The following is a 16829-nucleotide window of genomic DNA, read 5'->3' as shown; positions in this document are numbered from 1 at the left end:
TTGGAGCACCTGGGCGTCCCAGGATCAGATCTGAACCGATCTCATGAGGCTGATCATCTGCTAGACTGAGCTCCTCACCAGGCCCTTGTGTGTGTCTATGTGGATCCTGCAAGAACATGGCCAGAGCCAGCCAGAGGGACCTGGGAGGTAGAACGGGGGTTGTTCTGAGACGGTGGCAATGAGGAGAAGGATGTCTCTGTGAGAGGAAGGAGCAGTTAGGTGGTGCCTTGCCCAGGCTCAGTCCTGGCACAGTTACCCTGAGCAAGATCCTGTTGCTGGAGTTGTGCGTGCTGCCCTTCGAGCTCACATCCTAGCAGGTAAAGTTCTCCCTCACTGGGCACGGAGGGAGAGGCCTGTGTTTCCAGGCTCCTTGAAGGAGCTCCCATTAGGCTACACAAACATGAGGCTGCCTGCCTTTTCTCATCATACCTTTGGCATGTGTGTGTGTGTGTATTAGGGTCTTGCTCGGCTGTTCAGACTGTAGTGCAAGCCTTAGCCTCCCAAGTAGCTGGGACTAGAGTTGCACACTCCTTGCCTGGCTAATTTTTAAAATTATTTTATAGAGACTGGGGGTTTGCTGTGTTGCCTTGGCTGAGCTACTGCACCCGGCCACACCTTTGGCCTCTTAAAGGTCAGCCCTTCACATCATGTCACCAGTGACCTGACAGGCGAGAAAGCTGCTTTTCTCCTCTCTTGCCCCTCCTCGACTCTTGCTGCTAGGAGAGAAGCAGACACCTGGCCTGGATGTGACTCCAGTGCCCCATCGGAAGTGAAACTTGCCCTCTCTTGCAGGTGTTTGAGAAGCTGCAGCTGCTCAACCCTGAAATAGAAGCAGAACAAATATTAATGTCGCCCAACTCGTATATAAAGCTGCAGACAAACAGGTACGTGACTCAGCTCTTGTTTCCAGCAAAGCTGTGTGGCTGTACTTGCATCCGACAGCTCATGTGTCAACACTGTCAGGAGCCATGGGTGCTTTCAGGGAGGTTTTCTCCTGTTGTGCTTGGAATGGATGAGGCCTCTGCCTGCTCCTTCTCTTCTCTGTGGTGCTTCTCTGCTTCTTGAAATCACTTCTCACTGTGGGTCTCTTTTTCCTCCTTGTAGCCTGGAAACATTTTTATGCAAGCTACTAAAATTCAATCTTTAAAAGGGGAAAAAACACCAGCTTAGAAGTGTTGTGTTTCAAGACTTGCCACTCAGAGTGTAGCTGATGAGCCAGAAGCATCAGCATCACCAGGAAGAGGAGATGCAGCTCTCAGGCTCCACCCAAGACCTGCCCAAGGAGAAGCTGCACTCTAGGGAGATCCCCAGGCGAAGGGGCCACACAGTAACGCTTGAGAAGAGCTGTTTAAAGCTCTTCTGCAAACATAATTCCTACCTTTGATTCCAAAAGGATGCCTTTCATAACAGTGGCTTGCATTTGAATGGCAGTTGCCAAGCAGGAGACTCCACGGGCCACAGGATACTTACTTGTTGCATGAAACACATGCATGTTTTCATTCAGCCAAAAGTAACAAAGTGCCAGGCTCCAGGAACGCAGATATGGGTGACATAGGGTGCCCTGGAGGAGGGTAGCAGGAGAATGCTATTATAAAGCAAGGTGTAGTATTCAAGCCAGAGCCCAAAGAAGGGTGCTGTCCATGGAGGTTTAGGGGAGGCATGTCCCAGGTGGAGATGTTCGGGCTGGAGTTCTTGAAGGATGAGTAAGAGTTCCCTAGGTTAAGAGGAAGGGGTTGGTGGGTAAATAATGTTTAGGCAGAAGCAATAACATTTGCTCCTAGTCATCTATAGGGCTGTGGAAGAGACAGAGATGATGGGAACTAGCCCTGGGAGCTGGAGGCCTTTCCTTCCTGGGTTTCTTTATTATATTAATAAATATGTAAAAGGGTAAAAAATATGGCATAATTTGCTTCCTACCCAGTGCATAGTATCAGTAGTTTGCTAACAGTTTTCTTAGCAGGTAGCCTGTTTTTATCCTGTTGACAGTCCTTATAAATAGGACAAAGCAGGATCATTGCACACCTTTTACCATGTAAGAAGTCAATGCTGAGAGAAGAGGGGACATAATGTGCACAGAGTTGGTGGCAGGACATGTTGGGACCGGCTTTGGATTCTGTCAGACTCAAAGCCCCATCCTCCACTATGCCAGGCTGCCTTGCTTCAGTAAATTGAGAACAATTTGCTGCAGAAATAATATTTTACAGTAAATGTCCCATGGAGCTGATGGAAGAAACTACCCTCACAGTCTCTCCCTCCCTGCTGGCCGACCCACGGCAGGTGCTGCTCTGGGAAGAGTGAGAAGCCACACTTTGCTCGGAACCATTGGATTTCTGAATTAGTTTTCCATGGGTGACTGATGAAGCCTCAGACAACTGACAGCACATGGTCCTGAGGCCCGTGGGGCCAAGATTGGGCCTTTTTCACCTCCAAGGAGCATGGGGAGCCGCAGGCTCTTAGATCTCCTGGCATTGTATCCAGGCCCACTCTCACTACTGCCGTCTACAAAAACAGCTCTATTTTGTTTTCCAAAGGGATGGTGCAGCCTCTCTGAGCTACCACGTCTTGGATGGACCTGAAAAGGTTCCAGTCGTGCATGTTGATGAGAAAGGCTTTCTAGCATCAGGGTCTATGATCGGGACATCCACCATCGAAGTGATTGCACAAGAGCCCTTTGGGGCCAACCAAACCATCATTGTTGCCGTAAAGGTAGGGTTGTATTCTCCTCCTTTTTGGAGTAATGCAAGCAATAGCACTGAGGTAGTATGCCTCTCAGGTGTAAAAGTGAATATATTCACCTTCCAGCTGAGAAACTGTAGATAGGAATTTAAGAGTAACTCAGGGGCAAAGGTCCTAGGTAGATAAAAAGCTACAGCATCTTCTGGTCATCAGAGCCGAAGATCCTTGGGAGATCATTGTACTTCATTTCATAGATGAGGCCCAGCGAGGTCCATGATTGGCATAAGGTTACAGAATTGGGACTGGCACCACAGCTTCCTGACTGGAGTGCTGGTGCTCCACCCACCGTGCTTGGCCACTGATGTTATCACCACCCATGGTGGAGCTCCTGCTCTGGGCCAGCCCAGTGCCTAGAACATGATCTGTTCTTAAGAGCATTGGATGATATGCTCGGTATCTACTATAGTAAAGTCATGACATCCAGTACATGACATCTGCTGTGGTTTTGAGAATGAGGTGGCCCATTTTCCAGACAAGGAGACTGAGGCTCAGAGTGGAAGTGACTTGCTCAAGGTTGCATGGGAATTGAGAGATAGGGTCTGTCTGCTTTGGGCAGTGTCCTTCTACCATATCATGGTACTGCCCTCTGCCATTCTGTGTTCCTTAGGGATGGGACCTTCTCCATCAGCATCCCTGGGTCAGGTCCTGGGGTTTTGCTGAATGGAATTTTCTTTCCATGTCTCATCACCACTTGCTGAACCCTGGATGACAGAAGACACACACTCACTTAAATCTTTAGACTCTGCCTGGGTCACAGACCTTTTTCATTAATTCACATCTTCTGTTTCAAAGTGAGTGCCTGGCAGCAGATCCCCCGCTCTAGTTTTTGGTGAGTGAAAGTGACTGATTACTCATCCTATTTCAACAAATACGTATTGAGCACTAGCTGTATACCAGACACTGCACCACTGAACTTTGTCAAAGAAGTTCAGACCTTTGGAGCACTAGTTTTTGAGCCAGGATAGATTTTCACCTGGACTCAGAGAAACAAGGGCTGCTGTTTATGGAGCTTGGGTTCTTGGGCTCCAGAAATCCCCCTTTCCCTCCTTGCCCTGGTGGCCTGCAGGCACACTGTGACATGCTTAGAGCTTCCCCTGCGATCCAGAAGGACGTTGTTTCTTTAAATGCCCCGAGAGCCAGGTTCTCTGAAGAAACTGGATATTTGCAGCCCAGGGCGCCCTCTCGCAATATGAATAGCGATCTCATTTTTCCAAGTCATGGATTGGGACACTCCTGGGTAGGTTTTCTCATAGTGAAGCCAATCTGCTGTGTTGGGAGGTAAGAACCTTGTCACTAGGTTGGGACACTCTGGGGAGTGTGGCCTTTACTCCTCTCAGGATCCGTAAGTCCAGCCCCACATTGTTCCTGAAGTGGATCCTCCTGGGGGCAGGCGTCCGCTCCTTGAGAGGTAGGTTTTGCTGGAGGCCAGTCCCTGGCACTGAATCCTCATCATACCTGTATGTTGTCCTTTAGGTATCCCCTGTTTCCTACCTGAGGGTTTCCATGAGCCCTGTCCTGCACACCCAGAACAAGGAGGCCCTGGTGGCTGTGCCTTTGGGAATGACCGTGACCTTCACTGTCCACTTCCACGACAACTCTGGAGATGTCTTCCATGCTCACAATTCGGTCCTCAACTTTGCCACTAACAGGTAGGATGTGGGCGAGGGTCATTTCTCCTATAAAGTCCTGTCTGGTACCTGATAGAGACAACTGGGGATAACACAGAAAGGCTGCTGCTATCGAAGGAAGATGTGTGTTACTTCAGTTTCCAAGAGATGTGGGCATGCTGCACCATGCAGGGCCACGAGGAAGCACCACTGCCCTCGGGGGATGCAGACCATCTCAGAGGAAGACAGACAGGCATCAGCCCCCAAAGGAGGAAGTAGGGTGTGGGGAAGCTCCAGGGAGTGTGCCCCGAGGCACAGGAGATTGGCCCTTCAGCCCCGGCTGCCCACAGATCCTGCCACGGTTGTGTTTCCCTGTTGCTGAATGCATTCAAAGACAGGTGTCAAGGGTGTTGCCTTATGGAAAGAACTAGGGTTTAGAGTCAGGCCTGGTTCTAGCCTCAGCTCTGCCCTTTGTGGGCCCTGTGAGCAGGTCACCATCCAAAAATCTGTTTCCACACCTATCATGTTGGGCAATGTGGCCTAGGTTCCAGGGCTTTCCTTCAGCTGAGGGAGTGGGTCATGAGGACCTCTGGCAAACCATGGTGCTCTGTGTGTGTGCACAGAATTGCCATCTGTCAGTTTAGAGCATGTCCTGGAGGAAATGGAGCCCAGTTCTCGCAGCCCTTTGGCTGCACTGCAGGTCATTCTGGCCTTCTTGTGGCAGGAGCACCTGATAGAGAGCCAGTCAGCACTCAGGATCAAAAGGTGTGGTGGAGGCAAGGATGCGGCCACGATCCCTAACCCAAATTATCACCCCACACAGTCCACACTTCTGCACCAAAGCTGCCATTGCCAACATTGAGCACCTGCCCTGTGGCAGGTGCCTCCTCACTGCTGACCTCATGTAATACTCACGCCAGGCCTGTGTCACGGGCACGTGATGATCCCCATTTTTCAGAGGAGGAAAGGGCAGAGGCTGCTTCTGCAGTCAGGTTGCGTAGTAAGGGCAGCCTTCCCTTTCTGGTGTGTCCAGTTCTCTGGTGGGAAGAGCGTAGGGAAGCACTCTGGATCTCTTTCCCCTCGGGGCCTCAGTTTCCTTTCTGGAATGCCGGAATGATGCTGCTGCCACTGCCTAGCTGTGGGCTGTGTGTGCTTTCTGGGGTGACAAGTGAGGAGGCCTGTGCCATCTGCCTGCAGTGGTCCCTCGTCTGGGGCTGCTGTTTGGTAACCTCGAGTTGGGGCCACAACTGGGACCTCAGTCAGTCGAATGTTTTGCTCAGCAGAGGATCTGGACTACGTTTCTCCCTCTGGGAGTTGGAGGCTTCTTTACCGAGACTGAGAGCAAGCCCTCCTTTCTCTCCTGTGCCTAGAGACGACTTTGTGCAGATTGGGAAGGGCTCCACCAACAACACCTGCGTTGTCCGCACAGTCAGTGTGGGCCTGACACTGCTCCGTGTGTGGGATGCAGAGCACCCAGGCCTCTCGGACTTTGTGCCCCTGCCTGTCCTACAGGCCATCTCCCCAGAGCTGTCCGGGGCCATGGTGGTGGGGGATGTGCTCTGTCTGGCCACTGTTCTGACCAGCCTGGAAGGTAAGACAGATCCTGAGCCAGGGAACCTGTGGAGTCACAGACGCTTGCAAAGCTGAGTGGGGGCTACCTGGGCGGGGGCTACCCGGGCGGTGGCTCAGCGCCAGTCACGGGGGCCTGCAGGCAGACCTGCAGGATACTCAGGAGCAGTGCTCCAAAACTGCTGCCCAGAGACCAGATCCAGCCTGTGCCTGTTTTCTGCAAGGAAATTTTTGTTGACACTCAGCTGCACCATGCATTTATGTATGGTCAGTGGCTGTTGTCACCCTACCACTGCCAGACTGTGTGGTCATAGCAAAGATCATATGGGCTGCATAACCCAAATGCTTATGTCCGACCTTCAGAGAAAGCATTTGCCGGCCCTTTTCTGGAACAGCTCCGCCCGGGGGGCGTCCCCTGCTCCTGTGGGGCATCCTGCCTCTGCACAGTCTCACACAGTTCCTCTAGCCAGGAGACACACGGATCTCCGCTGCTGCTGAGGAACTGAATTCACCATTTTAGTGAATTCTGTGGGAAGTGGCCACCACCGTGGACAGCACAGGCTAGGAGACTTAAGCAAAGAAGGACATTGGGCTAAATCAGTGGCTTCCAAATTTCAGCCATGCGCAGGTGACCTGTGGTACATCTGTGGAACACATGTACAATTATTTACTTAGTTTTTATTTTCAAATTGTCTCCACCTTTTTTTTTTTTTAACCTTACTAAATTCATTTTAAAAGGAGATGAAATACTACCTTTAAGGAAAAACAAATATAATTTGCCATAAATAGATTATGGTTGAGTCCTTTGATTGTATTTATTATATAATGTGATTGGCTTTTAACTCAGAAGTGTATGTGGTGAAAGCTCTGAGCCTCACACCTGCTGTCTGTTTGCTAAAAAGGAATTGATAAGGCAACGAAGGAATGGGGAGGGGCTGTGCTTTGGGGAAGGAGCTACAGAGGGCAGGGCCTGGCAGCAGCACCAGACCATTCCTGGGCAGGGGTCAGCTAAAGCTTCATGCCAGGATGATCAGGAAATTCCAGGCAGGAAGTTGTGGGTCAGGGAGAGCAGGTGCTAGAGGCCACAGCCCTGTAGAGGGTGGGTGCAGCAGGGTAGGAAAGCTGATGGCTCCAGGTGGCTGGAGCCAGGAGCATGACCGGCACTGGGGCAGGCAGTGTGGCTGTCTCCTGAGGCTGCTGAGTGAGCCCGTTGGGGTAGTGGCAGCCAGTGAGGAGGCTGGCTTATCATCCAGGTGAGCTGGGCTTTGACTGGAGTGTCCAGCTATGGGAAGGGGGTGACATCCATGTTTCCTCTCCAGGCCTCTCGGGAACCTGGAGCTCCTCGGCCAACAGCATCCTCCACATAGACCCCAAGACGGGTGTGGCTGTGGCACGGGCCGTGGGATCTGTAACAGTTTACTACGAGGTCGCTGGGCACCTGAGGACCTACAAGGAGGTAGGCCTCAAGCAGCCGGAGGCACAAGTGGCTCAGTGGCCTGTGAGGCGGGCCTGACCTTCTGGGAGGATTATGAAGACGTTTCCTTTTAGAGAAAAGCCATCTGAGGGCTTGGGGTCTGGGAGTCGTGAGTCTGGGACTGGCCACTTGCTGACTCTGACATGGGGACAAGCTCCCTTTTCTTTCTAGGCCTCAGTCTTCCCATGTTCAAGAGGGTGTGATGTGGACAGGCAGCCTTGTAGGGTGGATTCCAGCTCCCATGGGCTTGGTTCTGGCAGCCCTAGAGTGGGCACTTCCTGGGAGCCGGTGCTTCCCCGTCACCTGCAAGGTTAAGACTCCCTGTGCAAGTCACTTTTTGAGTCTGGAGGCAACAAAACCTCTCTCTTCCATTCATCTCCAGTTAGGAATGAATCAGTGGGCCAAGTCTGACTGAGATCCAAATGCATCTCATTTTTAGAGGCAGCATGTGCTTTATGGAACCTAGCAGTTTAACCTAATAGTTTGCATATTTAGTGCTGTAGCTCTGCGGTTTGGGCGAGCCAGTTGCAGACAGAGGCATCCTCTGACAATACAGCTGTGCTCTCCTGGAAAGAGCCTCTGATCAGGGGATGGGGTGGCATGGACAAAGGTGTACAGGGTTCAAGGGCAGAGCATGGGGGGCTGGAACAGAGGGTGTGGGAGAAGCATGGTCTGGCTTTGTGATCAGATCAGAAAATGCACCGGATTCCGGGCAGTTTGGTGCAGGTTGACGGTGGGGCATCTAGAGCCAGATGGTCTAGGTCAAATCCCAGCTTGGCCACTACAAGGCTATGACTGAGCAATCACTGAGTCTCGCTATACCCTGGTTTTCTTGTCTATATAATGAGGATGATAGCGTTGTGAGGATTCAGTGAGTTAGCACATGGGAAACCCCTAGGGTGGTGCTCAGCTCATAGCCAGTGCTCAGCAGAAGTTAACTGTTGCTGCTCCTGTTCCAGGGTGAAGGGGTAGAAGCTTATGCCACACTCAGTGGAATTTTTTAAACAGTGCAATAGACCAAGGCTGTGTTTGCTGAGGTTACCTGGCTCCTGGAGGAGCTTGAGAGAGCAGTGGCTGCAGGGTAACTGGCCAGAGACTGAGGCCAGGCCCTCAGCTGGGTTCATTGGGTGTGGCAGAATCTAAAGGCAGGTTTGGGAGAGATGGGAGGGAGGAAGGCACATCAGAGCTCCATGAGCATCCAGAAGTGGGGCTGGAGGGGAGGAAGGGCTTGGGGTGACCAGGCTGCTACTGGTCCTTTGTTGAGAGGGGCACACAGAGGTGGGTAGGCCTGCAGGGAGGTGAGGAGCCTGGGCCAGGGAGCTAGAGATGTCACAGCTCTCCCAGGTGAGGCAGGGGGCACAGCTGGGTGGGTGCGGCAGGAGCACTGTGAAGAAGGCTGGACGGGGGGAGGCTCACTCCAGAGGTGGCTTCTGAAGCCCTGGGAGTGGGTGGGAGCGCACGGGCACTCCGGGAGTGCAGGTAGGAAAGGGGCCAGGAGGCCTTGGGCACTCTCTGAGGGTGGACAGGGAGGAAGGGGAGAGGAGAGCCAGAGTTGGGGGGTCCCAGGCTAGGGAGTGGGACACAGCCTCTGTCAGTCCCTGGAGGTGGATGGTGGTGAGCCCTGAGAGGAGGCCCCGTGAGTTTGACAGTGATGCAGGCCTGGTCACCTACACATCCCTGGGAGCTGCAGGGGCTTCGATCCCATCCCTGCTCTGAAGTTGACCTACTGGTAGAAACCAGATCCCCGGAGGCAGGGACCGCTGGTGCCTGCTGAGAGAGGGAGGGGGGCCTTCAGCTGCAGGAAGTGGCCTTGGGCCTGAAGGATGGATGGGGCTGGGCTCTGCAGAGAAGGTGGGAGGGTGTCCTAGCCAAGGGATTGCAGGGGGGTCACCAGCCTGGGGCTGTTTGGATGTGGCCAGGTGCAGGATGGGGCCCACGAGGAACAGCTAGGAAAATCTGGGCAGACTGGATTCTGGTTGGGGTGCGGTGCTGTACTACAGAGAAGTAATCCTGGCTGTCCCAAGAGCCAAAATCCTCAGCCCACCCAGATCAATTAATGAATTCAGGCCCGCTGCTCAGCGTCCAGTCGGCTGCTGGGAGAAGCAGCTTATTCAATGGGAGAACTGAGCTGTGAAGTCTGACTAGACTGGGCTCAAACCCCCTCTCTGCCACATTCTAGCAAGGCATTTAGGCTTTGAGCCTCAGTGTTGCCACCTGTGAAATGGGTGACACTGTGTCACAGACTGCAGGGTGAGGTCGTGGAAACGCTCAGCATGGACTGGGACATAGGCGGCGCTCCATGAAGCTTCCTTGGCTCCCTCTCTAGGTCGTGGTCGGCGTCCCTCAGAGGATTATGGCCCGTCACCTCCACCCTATCCAGACCAGCTTCCAGGAGGCTACAGCCTCCAAAGTGATTGTTGCCGTGGGAGACAGAAGCTCTAACCTGAGAGGTACTTAATGAGGGGCTTGGGCGGTCTTCAGAGTACCTGGGAGCAGGGAGGTGGCTTCCTGTGTCCTCCGGATGGAGTTTGTCTGCTTTTCCTATTCACACTCACACCAACTCCAGAGAGGGCATTTAGCCCCCACTCGTCCACTCCTTCTAGCGTTTCTGAACTTGGAGTCCTCCAAAAGCTGAGCCAGCGAAAGGAATCTTCATAATGGAGCCCAGCTCCCAGAAGGTGCCTGTTCTGCACTAGAAATGTGACTTCAGCCCAAGGGCACCCTAGCAAAGAAAGCCACAATTTCCCACCATGAATCCCAGAAACTAATGAATTAGCAGGACTGGTTGCTGGTTTTAATTTTTGTAATGACCTCTCCCAGGTCATGCATAGAATGTTGAATCCCATCCCCTGCCCATGACAGCCCTAAACAGCAGCTGCCAGAAATAAGTAAGTCAACAGGGCTGTTTACTTACACCACTTCACTGGCAGAGTGAAGCACCGCCCTTCTCGTCCTAATTAACGAGGCATCTCTGTTCCATCATGGAAGCCTCTGCTCCTTCCTCAGCACAAGTGGACAGCACTGTGCCATTGCCAAAATGCTGCTCAGGTGTTAGTGGAGAACTAGTGCCCTCCGAATGTGCAGAAGTAAATTGCCATTTCCCCTGCTGACAGGGACAGAAGTCAGGCATTAGCGGGCCCGGCCCGTCTGCTGTGCCCCTGGATACAAGGTCTGGAACAGATGCTGAAATTCTGACTTGAAGCTCCCTGTGATGCCGAATGGCGCCCTCTTCCATATGATGTGTCCTTGGCTTTACCAATCTTGGCTGCATCTCAAAACTTTGAGCAGCCCTGAGGCCCTGCTGGAAGACATGCAAAGGCAGGTGGCATTTGTGGCCCAGCCAGCCTGTGCAGGCCTGGTGGAATTCGGTGTGGTGGCCATCGGGCCTGGCCCACACCCTCTCATCTCTCCCCTCTCTAGGCGAGTGCACCCCCACCCAGAGGGAAGTCATCCAGGCCTTGCACCCAGAGGCCCTCATCAGCTGCCAGTCCCAGTTCAAGCCGGCCGTCTTTGATTTCCCATCTCAAGATGTGTTCACTGTAGAGCCACAGTTTGATGCTGCTCTGGGTAACTGCGAGGATTTGAAAGTGAAAGGGACTTGGAGACAGTCTGTGTCTTCTGGGCATCTTGGGGCTTCATGTGCCCAGCTCACCATGGCCATCTGTCCAGAGGGGAGAGATTGTTAGGAGCCCAGCCTGGGGATTAACTCCAGGGGGACTTGGGAGGACTGCTGGTCACAGAGGGTATCCTAGCTTGGCCAAGGCCTTTACGGGGGATTCCCAGGAGGACTTCTGGAGGAGGTGACTTCTCACCTGGGCTCTGGAGGATGCATAGGAGTACGCTGGTTAGAGAAGCAGGGAGAAGAAATGACATCAGTGCACGGGCAGGAGAGGGGACAAGACAATACACTCTTGTCTCCGCAGGCCAGTACTTCTGCTCAATCACAATGCACAGGCTGACAGACAAGCAGCGGAAGCACCTGAGCATGAAGAAAACAGCTCTGGTGGTCACTGCCTCCCTCTCCAGCAGCCACTTCTCCACAGAGCAGGTGGGAGCCGAGGTGCCCTTCAGCCCAGGTCTCTTCGCCGACCAGGCTGAAATCCTTTTGAGCAACCACTACACCAGCTCTGAGGTCAGGGTCTTTGGTGCCCCGGAGGTTCTGGAGAACTTGGAGGTGAGTGGCATGTGCATGCCTCAGGCCAGGCCGCAGTCAAGGGCGTCAGGAAGGCCCTGGAGGAAGAGGGAATGTGGTGTGGATGTCCTGGGCCAGCTCTCTTTAAAATTTATTTTTATTATAATTTTTAAATTGAAGTACTCTTTCCGTAGCAGTATTGCTGTGTCTCAGGCTGTGTGATTGTATTAATTGATCCGACCTCTGCTGTTCTTCCCCAGCTGTAAGTTAAGCTTGTGGGGGCAGCACTGAGAACCGAGAAAAGGTGCCAGAGAGCGTGTGGTGCGTGGCATGGCCGAATTCAGTGCAGGAGCATCCGCCACAGAGCAGGGAGGAAAGCCCTAATCCCTGCTGGGACAAGTCCCCTCTCTCCAGGCCTCACTTCCCCTATGACTAAGTCTTGGGGTGGGGTTGGGGGGTGAATGATCCCTCAGGCCCGGAGCCTAGCAGGCTGGAAAGAGTTCTGGGGTGAGAGAACCAAGGAGTTCCTCGGCATTTCCACCTGCTCATCCTCCTGCCTTGCTACAGCCAGCGTGACAGCATGTTCTCCCGCAGAGGCAGGGAATGCCCAGCATCGCCGATGAGGGGGGAGGGTCCGCCTGCTGGTGGCTGCTGGAGACCAGCCGTGAGCAGAGCTCAGGCTGCTGCCTTGGAGAGCGGGTGCTTGGTGATATTTCGTGTTGGTTTAGCCTTTTTTTTTTGAGACAGAGTCTCGCTCTGTCGCCCAGGCTGGAGTGCAGTGGCACTATCTTGGCTCACTGCAATCTCCACCTCCCAGGTTCACGCCATTCTCCTCCCTCAGCCTCCTGAGTAGCTGGGACTACAGGTGCCTCCCACCACACCCGGCTAGTTTTTTGTATTTTTAATAGAGACGGGGTTTCACCGTGTTAGCCAGGATGATCTCGATCTCCTGACCTCGTGATCCGCCTGCCTCAGCCTCCCAAAGTGCTGAGATTACAGGCGTGAGCCACCGCGCCCGGCCTGGTTTAGCATTTTTGTAAGCAGCGCTTGATTAGAATTGAATAAACTTGAATTTGATTCTGACATTCATATTGATTTGCTCTTCCCTCAAAAAACACCCTGAGTACGGACAGGGCTTCCCGACTCTGCAGACTACATGCCACCCATGAGCAGTGCCCAGGTGTCATTACCTGCCCATGAGGTGTGACCTGGGCAGGGGTCCCCACTCTATACCCTTGGGCCCCAGGAGGGAAGCCCAGCATGTCAGGCTGAAGCGGGGGTGCTTCCAGAGATGGGCCATGCAGAGCAGCCCTCCCGCCTCGGGGTCCTGAGGCCCCACTCAGTGTTCCCTCCACTGAGTCCCACCCCCAGCTCTGATGTCTCTTCCAGGTGAAATCCAGGTCCCCAGCCGTGCTGGCATTCGCAAAGGAGAAGTCTCTCGGGTGGCCCAGCTTCATCACATACACAGTTGGCATCTCGGACCCTGCGGCCGGCAGCCAGGGGCCTCTGTCCACTACCCTGACCTTCTCCAGCCCCGCGACCAACCAAGCCATTACCATCCCAGTGACAGTGGCTTTTGTGATGGATCGCCGTGGGCCCGGTCCTTGTGAGTTGCGGAATGATGTCATCTGGGACAGACCAGGGTGGGGAGGGACAGGCAGAAGTGGTCCTGGCTATCAGTAGAAACCTGGGGTGTAAGAAGAAATGGAGGAGTCAGAAATGCAAAATGTCCCTCAAAGTGATCACTGCTCATTGGGGCAGACTTTAGTTCCCCAGCTTTCCCATCTGTTATCAACGTGGCAGCCACAGGGACTGTGCCCCTCCTCTGCTCAGCAGCCAGAAGAGGAAGCGCCAGAGTACCAAGAGCAGCTGTGGGCCTGGACCTCCAGCAGGTGGCCTGGCCCTCTTCCTTATGTCTAAGAGGGGCCTGTGGACTGCCCTGTAGACATACAGTAGTGCAGGAACATGATGGGACACCACAGTGGGCCTGGTGGTTTTGGTAACTCATCTTCCCATTGATGGCAGATGGAGCCAGCCTCTTTCAGCACTTCCTGGACTCCTACCAGGTCATGTTCTTCACGCTCTTTGCCCTGTTGGCTGGGACGGCGGTCATGATCATAGGTGAGGAGGCTGCGTGTATCTCTGGGTCTGTTCCCCTGCCCCCTCCTGCTCTAACCAACCATGTGCTCTTGCAGCCTACCACACTGTCTGCACGCCCCGGGATCTTGCCGTGCCTACAGCCCTCACGCCTCGAGCCAGCCCTGGGCACAGCCCCCACTGTGAGTAACCCCCCTGCAGGCAGAACCAGGCAGCTGCTGAGAAAGAAAAGAGCTCTGGGGGAGGGGTCGAGGCTTCTGAACCCTAAGTCTCAACAGGTCCTTGCCTGGGCCAAAGGAGCCTGAGGCCCAGAGGACAGATGTGGGAGCCAGGAGGGTCAGGGCAGAGGGGCTGCCAGTCCTGGTTCAGCAAGAGCTTTCCCCAGGCAGAGCTATGCTAGGTGGAGGTGTGGGCAGCAAGGAGCTCTGTCTAGGCAGGGGTGCATGCTAGGACCAGATTCTCACCTGCTGGGGCTGCCTCAGAAGGCTCTAAGCTGGGGTTGGATGAGCTGACTCACAGATGGGGATTCTGGGTAGTTCTGACGAGAAATTTCCCAGAAGAAGGGGCAAATTCATTTCTTTCAATGGTCCAACTGTTTCTGGTGACCCTGCACAGCTCCAGGGAGCACCTCACTGTGTGAATGCAATTTCTCTCAAACAATGCAGTGCCCAGCCTGTAGTGTTCTATGCGAAGGCCCTTTAATGTCTTCTGATTCCCATTTGAGGGTTCTCTCACCTACACAGAGAGTCTTTGAGCTCGTGTCTGCTGACATGGGGGCCCATGGACCAGCTTCAGGGGGGGTCCCTGAATTTGTTTGAAAGAAGACCCAGTTGTGTGGGTAGAAGCACTTTCCTGGGTAAGGAGAGCCCACACGTCCTCGCCTTTTGCCTGACGGCTTCTCCACCTGCGAAGCGGTGCCCAGGGGAGGCCATGGGTGCTCAGCCTTCTCACAGCTCTGCTGCTTTCTGCAGCTGTTCTGGCAGCAGGCACCTGCCCTTTCTAGCTGCCTCTCTCAGCGTGCTCCTCCCTGGGTTTTGGGAGCCACGCCTGGGTCTCTGCAAGGTCTCCGGAGCACGGTAGAACCACTGCTCCCTTCGAGGTCTTTGTTCCTGTGGCGCTCTTGCCCAAGGCTGTGTTGCGTTCAGATGCACGGGCCCTCCCTGCCACGTGCTCCCTGGACAGATGCTGCTGTGGTCCTGAAACTTGACACTTGTTCTCGCCGGACAGATTCTGCGCTCCTGGGTGTTAGGGTGGCATCCCAGGCCTCTCTGTGTGGATGAGGCCAGCTCAGCAGGTGCCCATGGACTTCCCTCTGCTGGCTGGGAGGAGGCCTCGGGGCATCACTATGAGAGTGTCCTGGGTGAGGCAGGCGCCTGCTGAATGCTGGCTGTAACTGAGGAGCGTGCCGCTCTCCCTGGCTCTGCTGCTCACATCGTCTCTCTTCCCATCCCAGATTTCGCTGCCTCATCACCCACGTCTCCCAATGCACTGCCTCCTGCTCGCAAAGCCAGCCCTCCCTCAGGGCTGTGGAGCCCAGCCTATGCCTCCCACTAGGCCTTGTGAAGGTTCCCAGAGGATGGATCTCAGCCGAGCCTCGTGCACCCCCAAGATGGGAGATCCTTGCTGCATTCACACTGGAACAAGCCCCTCCAGACGAGTGCCCCCGCCAGCTTCACTGCCGTCTCTGTTCACACAGAGCTATAGTTTTGGCTCTGCCCATTAGCTCATTCTTTTATATAGGAGTATTAAATGTGTGTTTTTTTCCTTTCAGGTCTTACAAAGCTAAGACTTTTTTGCTCATTCCTTTTTGCATGGTTGTCTAGGGTTTCTGGACAATGTGCTGTTGCATTTTTATTTTCCTAGCCTTGCTGAAATCTCTCCCTTCTCAAGACTTTGAGCAGTTAAAAGTACTCTTTAGAAGTTGTCTGTAGGTGACGTTACTGTAGTGGTCTCAGGGAAAGGATTGTCCAGTTACTTTAGGGTTTTTTTGGTGGGGTTTTTCCCCCTGTAAAAACTTACTTTTCCCCTAGTCTGGTTGCTGCTAGGAATTTTGGGGAGCAGTGGGACGTGCATGTCCCTGTGTCTGCCCCACTGCCGCAACGGAAGCCTCAGGAACCAGCACCTGGAGGCCGGGATAGCCAACCCCTGGGTGAGCGAGAGGCTGGAGAACACGGGAGTTCACCCAGGGCTGCTGCCCGACCACGGGCCACTGTGAACGGACTTCAGTCCTCTGTTTTTGTTTCATACGCTGTTGAGACATCTGGTGGACTTGGCTTAGGCCCCGCTGGGACATCCCAAGTGTAATCCCTCTCACTCCATCAGGACACCAGGACTGTCCTTAGGAAAATTCCTTGAGATGGCAGCAGGAGTCGTATTTTCTGTGTGTGTGTTTCGGAAAGCTGCTGTGTCCTGCCTCAGCACAAAGACCCAGTGTCATTTGCTCCTCCTGTTCCTGTGCCACTCCAGAACCTCAGCAGATCTGAGCCACCGCCTGCCAGTGTGAGAGGCGGCCACTTTTATGGCAGCTCGTCAGGCGCAGGGCCCCAGGCAGCTTCCCAGCAGGCCCTAGAGCCTGGCCTGGGCCGGTTTTGGAAGGCAGCCACCAGCCCAGGGCCTGCCCATCCAGAAGGGACTCCCCAGGGGCTGGGGGAGGAGACCCTTGGAGAAGTCCTCTCTTCCCAGCTCCTGGTTCTGGATCTGAGATTCTCAGATCACAGGTGCCTGTGCTCTAGGCTGAGGCTAGGCCACCCTCAGGGAGATCCAGAGACTCATGCCCATGGCCATCCATGCATGGACGCTGTGTGGAGAGTCCAGGATGACTGGGGATCCCGCACAAGCCCCCTTCAGTCCTTCAGGGCTGGGCCATGTGGTTGATTTTTCTAAAGCTGGAGAAAGGAAGAATTGTGCCTTGCATATTACTTGAGCTCAAACTGACAACCTGGATGTAAACAGGAGCCTTTCTACTTGGTTTATTTAATAAAGCTCTATGTGATTTTTTAAGAGGGTGTGATCATTGATGAGACTTCTCTCTGATGATGATGGTTTCTTCCCTTTACCCATCTATGATACTCTGGGGCCTGGCAGAGCTAGAGGTCTGAGCTTTATTCTCCCCAAGGGGTGAGCATCATTTTCAAGCACACTCAGGTTGGCAAATTCAAGTGCATCTGGACATAGCCAGATCTTGCCAGCAAGTGTGCCCAAGAAGGCATGTTGA

At 53.8% G+C, this 16829-nt stretch overlaps 1 protein-coding gene across 3 annotated transcripts in view; it reads left to right on the top strand.

The window, feature by feature from the left end:
* Positions 1–16615, top strand: part of NUP210 (nucleoporin 210) — a 102683-nt gene extending 86068 nt beyond the window's left edge. For 2 of the 3 annotated variants that reach the window (XM_033210767.1, XM_033210768.1), the window contains 12 exons: positions 793–884; positions 2532–2706; positions 4210–4385; positions 5714–5934; positions 7232–7368; positions 9713–9836; positions 10807–10953; positions 11310–11560; positions 12908–13124; positions 13544–13639; positions 13714–13797; positions 15069–16615. In XM_033210767.1, coding sequence (XP_033066658.1) covers positions 793–884; positions 2532–2706; positions 4210–4385; positions 5714–5934; positions 7232–7368; positions 9713–9836; positions 10807–10953; positions 11310–11560; positions 12908–13124; positions 13544–13639; positions 13714–13797; positions 15069–15169 — 1821 coding nt within the window. In that variant the 3' untranslated portion in view covers positions 15170–16615. Of the gene's footprint in view, positions 1–792; positions 885–2531; positions 2707–4209; positions 4386–5713; positions 5935–7231; positions 7369–9712; positions 9837–10499; positions 10696–10806; positions 10954–11309; positions 11561–12907; positions 13125–13543; positions 13640–13713; positions 13798–15068 lie in introns of those variants that run through there. The other variant, XM_033210769.1, reaches the window with a different exon arrangement.
* The last annotated feature ends 214 nt before the right edge of the window (positions 16616–16829 follow it).

The sequence above is a fragment of the Trachypithecus francoisi genome, unplaced genomic scaffold, assembly GCF_009764315.1.
Source record: "Trachypithecus francoisi isolate TF-2019V2 unplaced genomic scaffold, Tfra_2.0 Lachesis_group0, whole genome shotgun sequence".
NCBI lineage: Eukaryota > Metazoa > Chordata > Mammalia > Primates > Cercopithecidae > Trachypithecus > Trachypithecus francoisi.
This window is presented reverse-complemented; position numbering and strand designations above follow the sequence as displayed.